A 7,781-nucleotide genomic window follows, 5' to 3' on the forward strand; every position below is an offset into this window, starting at 1 on the left:
AGGCTGCTTCCGGTGAGACCCCCGGCTCGATAGTAGTTTTGAATCAAGCCTTGGACATAAGACACATAACACTCAATCATCGGGACACCGGCTGATTGGTGCATGTGCCCTTGTCTTTCGGCTATCAACGCCACCACATGATGCCTGATTAACCTTCCGCCACTTTTAACGTTATTTTCACGTGATTAGTAAAATAACGTCAAAATTAGTGCAATTTTACTTTTGCCCACCCAAGGGTTCACACATATATACATTATATGTGCGCACCGCAAGCAGGGCGTATATACATTGATGATTCATGTACTTAAATGAAAGAGTTGATAAAAATAAGAAACCTCGGAAGATTTTCAAGAGCTAATGTGAAAACCGCCCCGAACACAAATAGCAAGACGAAAGCCAGCAACACTTTCGCAATGTACTGAACACCAATCACCGATGGTAATAATCCTTTTGTTGAATGCAACTCAAATACACCCTGAAAGCATGAAAAATTAGGTAAGTTGTTGTAAGTACAGTATTCTTTCATATTATTGTAAATATAATCACAAGTAACAAACCGGAAGAACACCATTGTTATGGTTTCAATCTATACTATGCATCACATAAACTTAGGGCCATAAACAAACCAAATTGGGCCTTGTTCATGTTTGTTCGTTCATCTTTTATCGGATAAACGAACAGTTCACGAACAACTAACCAAACGAAACTTCTTGTTTGTGTTCGTTCATCAAAAAAATGAACTTGTTCATGAACAGTTTACGAATAAAAACGAACGAACGAACACAAATAAACAGAAACAATGTTTTATATTGTTTGGTTAATGATCAGCTTAAAGTCTTCAACGCTTCACTCTGGCTACCAAGTTTATGTTGGCGTTCTATTTAATATTCATATTTAATGTTAATTTTACATATAAATTAATATATATTTTTGTTCTATAGTTACAATTTTGCTTAAATCCATATAAGTTCATTAAAAAGTATTTGAAACCTTTAATGAACAAACAAAAACAAACAAACATCAATGGACATAAACAGATGTAAATAAAAACATAATCGAACGTTCATGAACACAACTAAACGAACATGGTCTCTTTTCACATTCGTTCATTTAGTTAATCGAACGAAACTCCTTGTTCATGTTCATTCATTTATTAAATGAATGAACATAAAGGTACTTCCCGTGGAATGTTCGGTTCGTTAAGCTTCATCAACCATCAGTTATTGCTATTTTAATATATATAATGAAATGATATCAAAAGGTAGACATACCAGTGGAGATGATTCACGGTTTGTTGTTCTCCTGACACTTGCCCTAGCTTTTGCACCTACTTGAAGACCAAAAACACAAAGTTATAACATGGTTCCATCAAACTCAAACATGTATAGATAATCAATAGAGTTAAGTTATGTTTTAGTCCCTTTGGTTTGGTCCAAATTGCCACTTTGTCCAAATTCTTTATTGTGGTTTGCAGTTTATTGTCACTTCAGTCAACCCATTAACACCAATGTAAAAATATGTTAACTCAAAGGGTGTATAAATTCTGTGAAGAAAAAACTAGTACATGTAATATTAAAATTCTCTAATATATAAATTTTGCATGACGTGTACATTTTAAAAAAATATTTTTAGTCTTTTATAAATCAATGTGTAAAAGAATTAAGAAATAAAATATTACAAAAGTTGAATAACAAAATTAACGAGCCACTTCAAGCTTTTTATGAACCGAGCTTGAGTTCAACTTCAGCTCGTTAAAATAAACGTGCCAAGCCGGTTCGTTTTTTAAACTTGGCTCTCGAACTCGTGGACCGCTCGTTTTCTGAAAAGTTGAGATCGAGCTCGTTAACAAATTTTACTAACGGCGTAAGTGAGTTGGACTGAAATATTAAAAAATTGCAAACCACAATTTCTCATGGGCAAGAAAAAAGATATTGGATTAAACTGACAAGACAAACCACAAAGACTAAAACAGAACTTAACTTTAATGAATATGAACTCAAGCTACTTGCTAAATGATTGATGAATTTTGCAACATAATTAGGGGTGCAGACGAGCCGATCTGCTCGAGCTTGGATCAATAATAAACTTGAAACAAGCCGAGCTTTTTCGGTCGAGCCCGAGCCTCAAATATAGCTCGCTTAGTTATCGACCTCGAGCCCTGTATGGGAAGCTCATTTAGGCTCGAGGAGCGTTGTGTTTATGTTTTACCTTTTTTGGACTTTTACATTTTTATCACATTGCACAACCAAGCTCGAGCCAAGCTTTGGCTCGTTTAAGGTACTACACGAGCTTGAGCCGAGCTTAGGCTCGTTTAAGGTGTTTCTCAAAATATATAAAATTAATTAAAAACATATATAGTTTAATCATAGTTGTTAATAGCAAATAGTGGACGATAGCGACAAGCTACCTGTATGCTATGTAGTGATAGCAATGAATCAGCTAACGCTATTTTATGTTTAGCGATACACTAGAAAAAAAATTTCAGAAATATTTTATATGTATATTATATCCAAATACACTGTTTTGATAAGTATGTTTAATAAAGAAACCCGCTATATCATAGGTATATTTTTCCCTCTACATATTAAATAAAAAAATTAAAAAAAAAACAGAAATCTCGCTACTTATCACACTATGTGGGCGCCTAAATCAGATAGCGAAACCCCAATGCTAAGCAATGCCTAATCACTCGCTATGATCTTCGCCATTAACAACTACGAGTTCAACTAATAAATACTAATAAACAAGCTGAGCCGAGCCTGATCTTGAGAAAACAATTAACAAGCCGAGCTCAAGCTCTAGTAAGTCAAAACCAGCCGAACTGAAGCCTAGTCGAGGTCGGGTTCAGCTTGGGTCGGCACGTTTACACATAATTCAATGAAACTCAGATAATAAGTACCTTGAGATTCAGTAACCGTCTGCAGCTTCCATCCATGGCCGTAACTTACAAGAGCAGAATTAGGTCCAAAACTAACCGGTTCTTCACCTTCTTTAACCGCTTCAATATACAACGCAATCGGCGATCCATCATCAGCCTTTCTATTGATCAAATTCACCGCGAACCCGGCCTCTGTTCCCGCCGAAAACCATCGGGTTTTGGATGAAGTTGTGCAGTTCACCTCCAGGTACTGTAACAGCAACACATCATGATTATCAATGCTAAAATACAATTCAAATCAACAGATGCTTACAGATGGTGGATCTTTGAGTTCTAGGGTTTCTGTATTGTCCGCCATTGGAGAATTGAAATGGTGAGAACGGAGTGGTGATTGGATTTGGGGGATGTTCGTTAACTTAAGCAGTTGACGTTTTTTAATTGTTGAGAAGTAGTTTGGAGAAAAGACTGTTTTGGTACTTTTGTTGTTCGTATTGTGTCAGTATGTCTCTAGTTTAACAAGTTGTTTGCTATTCTGACTTATTAACTTTTGATAAAAAAAAAATTATAAAAGAAGGTAAAATAAATAAGGAATCCCAAACTCCCCCTTAGATCTTAGTTATGTTGTTTTACTTATTTCTCGTTCTTTTGTATGTTATGGTTGTTTAAAATGCATGTGGTTCAAACTTGTTTGTATTTGTATGATTATTATAAGTTTGGTTGTTATGGAGAAGCTTCAAGCATCAAGTTAAAACATCAAGATTTAAAGCTCTACCCCTTTAACATCGTGTTGTTGTTTAAAGCCTACCACGTTAAAGCCCCACCATTAAGCATTTGGGCCCCATTATTTTCTCCTTTGCCACTCGTTAATGTGTTGAAGCCCTCTCCTTTACTGCCCCAACGCAGTGTGTAGGCCATTAAAGTTGAGCAAGGTCGCTATATCGCCACCCCCCCTACCCCTAAAAGCCCACAACAACCAATCTAAAAGCCTATCCGAGTTGAATAGTGTAAAGGTTAAAGCAGGTTCGAGTGGAGTTGAATCTAGTCGCTTGACTTGCTAAAGTTTTGTAGGTCGTTCAAGAAACTTAGCTTTTATTAACAAAGAAACTCCTTTGGCGTTTTTTATTTTAATATATGTTCTCATATGTGCATTAAATTGTTACAATTTTGTTGTTATATGTAGTTCAAGATTTCAAAAATTTACAAGCTGGATAGTCAAACAATGAGATCATCTAAGTTTCATCCGAGCTGAGCTTGAGCTCAAAGGTCATCTCATTATGAGTTTTGGAGTTATGCCGATTCAGCTCGTTTTGTTTAGGTCCCGGGCTCACTATATGTACAGAGTATATCCATCAATAATATTGATAATTGTCACAATTATCACGTTCTTTATGAAAGTGGCCATTTTGGGAAGACAATGTTTATTGCATCAAATAGTTTTTATATTTCATATATGGTTTTTTTTCTTCTACAAGGGTTGAGGGAGTGGCAGCGGGATATCCCTTCGATACAGCATGGGTAGAGTGGTATTCCCGCATCTCTTTTTGTTTGAGTTCATCACCCGCATGCCCTTGTTTTTGCGGGTGGGGATGGGGTTTCCACTGATACCGTCCTGCCACCTCAACCATACTCCATCCCACCTTAGAATCAGTTTTTAGGTTAGTCTAGTTCAGTCTGATATAGTTGATAAATAAATGGCTGAACAAGTAAACGGTGAAGAGTTAAATTAACTGAAGATTTAGCTTATCATTAAAGCAATATAGTTTTTCTAATAACAGCTAACACACAAATCACTTTAAAAAAATAGAAATGTTCAACATGGTGTTTGCGGGTCGGGTCAGCCCAGCCATGCCTACCTTGACTGCTTTAATAAAATGATTTGTTTCACTTGAATATATTTTGACACGCTACCAGATTGCTCATCTTCTTCTTAACATAAAGAGATTAAAACGTAATGTTAAAAGGAACAACATAACAATCGTAAATAACCATGATCCCTCATAAAGATTATACTCTACTTAATAGTTATATTCTAGCTTCAAAGCAAGATAACAATAAAGATCAAAGACCGATAACTGTGTGCAAAATGCTTACATATCCCATTTATTAAGCCGGCCTCACAACAGCTTTAACGAGATTCCCAATCCTTAATCTTCTTCCCTTTAGGTTTAGCAATAGGTGCATTCATGCCCGCCATTTTAGTGTTGTATTTTGCCCGAAGTGTATCATTTTGTGTCCACCTGCAAACAGATTAAAAGCACATGTTAAAAGAAGGTTTTTTTTGTAAAAATGGCATCTAAGGTTCATGTGTCATATGAGCTATAAATTATGAACATCCTAAAACTCGTTTTATATTTATTGGATGAGAAACCCCACCAAGCCAAGACTGAACTGCAACCGAAGCTGGTCAACCGGCTTGAGATCCAAACCGTTCGGTTTTCTCTGGTTTGTGGTTTAACTGTCCAGTCCGGTTTAAAACTTGGAACTCACCATTTAGCCTTCATTATTTATATATGTTGTTCTTTTTATGTTTGGAATAAGTAGTTATGTGCATGTTCTGTTATGTGCACGTTCTGTAATCATGGACCACCAAAACCGAACCATTAAACCGCCAGAGTGGTCAAAATCGTTTATGCAGTCATCTAGCAAAGACATCACTAAAAACTACAAATTTCAAAAAACCAACACCATTAAAAAAACAACTTGCAGATCAAAAAAAATTAAAAGGAATCTAAACTCAGCAGGTTGATTCATTATGCATGACTGGATTATAATTTATAAATGCATAAAGATATATAAAGCGTATAAGAATAATGTACGTACGGGTTATTCCAGTCAGTCGTATCTTCATTAACAAGATGAGTCCACTTAGTCCTTCCACTGCGACCAAAATGCTTAACCTGCATAACCTTTGGCAAAATTGACTTGTCCATTTTATCCTCCCCAGTTGGTGAAGAGTAATCACGCTTAAAAATACCATCCGCACCAACAGTTCCAGCCCTATCATCAGGATCATCTTGAAAGAAGGCACCTTTATGATAATACTTCTGCATAAACCTCCATTTTTGCTTCGGTGCAGAAGCAGTTTTAGGGTTCTTTCTCTCCCATTCTCTTCTTTCTTCTTCAGTCATATTCCTAACCCTTTCAATCTCTTCTCTTTCCTTCACCATCGCATCACGGTCGTCTCGGTCTCGTTTGATTCTCGCAATCTCACGAGCCTTCCAAGCTTCATACTCTTCTGCTTCATTCAACTCATCATCGGTTTCCACATCAGCAATATCCGCCTCAGCTTCTAGATTCTTCTGAATCTCAATATCTTTCCTTATCTCCTCAACAACTATCTGTTTCGTCTCCACTTTCCTCTCTTCCAGGCGTTTTTTCATCATCTCCTCAATCGCACGTTCTTCCGCTTCAATCTTTTCACGCTCAGCAATCGTGTCTCGTTCCGCTTTCGGTACAAACACAGGCTTCACCATAGCCATTCCCGTATGCTCTTCCTCCGAATCAGTTTCGTATTCAGACGATTCTTCTTCTTCCTCCTCTTCTTCCTCTTCTTCTTCTTGAATCACACCCATTGCAGCTTCCTCTTGCTCCCGTTGCAGCAACTTCTCCTTAATCCTCCGTCTCCTTTCGTCAACCGCATCCTCATCATCTTCCTCAAACTCTAACCTCTCTTGCCTCCTCTGTTCTTCTTCTTCAGTCGATATAATCTCAGCTTGTCTAATCCTTCTATGATCCGCCCTAATTTCCTCCTTATTATCCAACCGATTCTCCGCCAGACGACGTAACCTAGGATCATCTCTTTTCATAATATCTGAATCCTCTCTGGTGGGGAAGGCTTTCTCCAAGGCGGCGGATCTCGCCATCCGCATATCGCCTTCTTCATCGCCATCATCCGCCCACTCAGGAGCTTTACCGGGCCAATATCGCTTCACTTTTGTCTGCCCGATTTTACCTCGAAGCTTATCCCTCACTGCTATTACAGTATCACTAACCCCCGCCGTAACCGACATCGTGAGATCGTAAATTGACGAACAAAAACCCTAGGACGAGTAAATATCTGCAACAAACAATTGAAAATGAAACAAAGATTAAACCAACTGATTTCGAATCATGTAATACTAATATCCACAAAATCCTCTCAATATAGGGCTAGCAAATGAATTTAACTATGGCTGAAAACGAACAGAACATTCGGGGGGAAGTTCGTTCGTTTAATAAATGAACAAACATGAACAAAGAATTTCGTTCGATTAACTAAATGAACAAACACGAACAGAGGCCGTGTTCGTGAACTTTCAATAATGTGTTCGTTTACATCTGTTTATGTTTGTTTATTTACGTTTATTCATTAAAGGTTTTTAATACTTTTTAATTGATGACTTATCTAGCCTTATAATACAAATTTAAGAAAAAATATTAATTATAAAATTGAAACATATATCAGTATTATGTGATTTAACTTATAACATATGAATATAAATGTTAAAAAACCACAAACTTGGTAGCAGGACAGAACCGCTGGCACTGAACCGGTTAGTCAAATAAAACACTGTTTGTGTTCATTTGTGTCCGTTCGTTCAGTTATATGCTAGTAAACCAAGCTTAGCGGATGTACATGAACAAGGCCTCGTTCGGTTTGGTTCGTTTACAGCCCTAATTTAATTAACTTATCAAAGCAACGAACAATTGAAATTGAATCGTATAGATTAAACTTTACAGCAATTGGTTTTAATTTTGAAATCGTTATTATTATTATCCGCAAAATCTAATTTAATTAAATTAGGGCAAACTAACGAAATTAACACGAAGAGCTTACGGATGCAGGAGTCGAGATTGACGGCCGTGAATCGATGGTCTCCGATGAGATCGAATTAAGTGGCAAGAGCAATTGAATTTGGAGCCC

General features: G+C 37.0%; 2 protein-coding genes across 3 annotated transcripts; both read right to left on the reverse strand.

Annotated features, from left to right (window-relative positions):
• Nucleotides 1–287: 287 nt before the first annotated feature.
• On the reverse strand, nucleotides 288–3,278 carry LOC143637200 (uncharacterized). 2 transcript variants are annotated; one of them, XM_077104646.1, is made up of 4 exons: nucleotides 3,192–3,278; nucleotides 2,900–3,128; nucleotides 1,272–1,327; nucleotides 288–475 (listed from the first exon to the last, which is right to left on the reverse strand). In XM_077104646.1, exons 1-4 carry the CDS (start codon nucleotides 3,234–3,236, stop codon nucleotides 305–307), a joined length of 501 nt encoding a protein of 166 aa, XP_076960761.1. In that variant the 5' UTR covers nucleotides 3,237–3,278; the 3' UTR covers nucleotides 288–304. The 2 variants fall into 2 exon arrangements, with proteins under 2 accessions (XP_076960761.1, XP_076960760.1); XM_077104645.1 differs by having other exon boundaries at nucleotides 1,272–1,330.
• A 1,626-nt stretch (nucleotides 3,279–4,904) lies between these two features.
• Nucleotides 4,905–7,781, reverse strand: LOC143637214 (uncharacterized). The gene is made up of 3 exons (XM_077104658.1): nucleotides 7,695–7,781; nucleotides 5,699–6,935; nucleotides 4,905–5,115 (listed from the first exon to the last, which is right to left on the reverse strand). Exons 2-3 carry the CDS (start codon nucleotides 6,886–6,888, stop codon nucleotides 5,004–5,006), a joined length of 1,302 nt encoding a protein of 433 aa, XP_076960773.1. The 5' UTR covers nucleotides 6,889–6,935; nucleotides 7,695–7,781; the 3' UTR covers nucleotides 4,905–5,003.

Source organism: Bidens hawaiensis, unplaced genomic scaffold, assembly GCF_021521415.1.
Source record: "Bidens hawaiensis isolate Kalapana, Puna unplaced genomic scaffold, B.hawaiensis_p1.1 tig00008152_1, whole genome shotgun sequence".
Taxonomy (NCBI): Eukaryota; Viridiplantae; Streptophyta; class Magnoliopsida; order Asterales; family Asteraceae; genus Bidens; species Bidens hawaiensis.

What these genes read in the sequence shown, in the direction of transcription:
- LOC143637200 (XM_077104645.1), bottom strand. Translation starts at nt 3,236, where the DNA reads ATGGCGGACAATACAGAAACCCTAGAACTCAAAGATCCACCATCT. An exon ending in AACTCAAAGATCCACCATCT is followed by an intron (nt 3,129 to 3,191) that starts GTAAGCATCTGT and finishes TTGCTGTTACAG; the next exon opens with TACCTGGAGGTGAACTGCAC. An exon ending in ACCGTGAATCATCTCCACTG is followed by an intron (nt 476 to 1,271) that starts GTATGTCTACCT and finishes TCATGCTTTCAG; the next exon opens with GGTGTATTTGAGTTGCATTC.
- LOC143637214 (XM_077104658.1), bottom strand. Translation starts at nt 6,888, where the DNA reads ATGTCGGTTACGGCGGGGGTTAGTGATACTGTAATAGCAGTGAGGGAT. An exon ending in ACGACTGACTGGAATAACCC is followed by an intron (nt 5,116 to 5,698) that starts GTACGTACATTA and finishes ATCTGTTTGCAG; the next exon opens with GTGGACACAAAATGATACAC.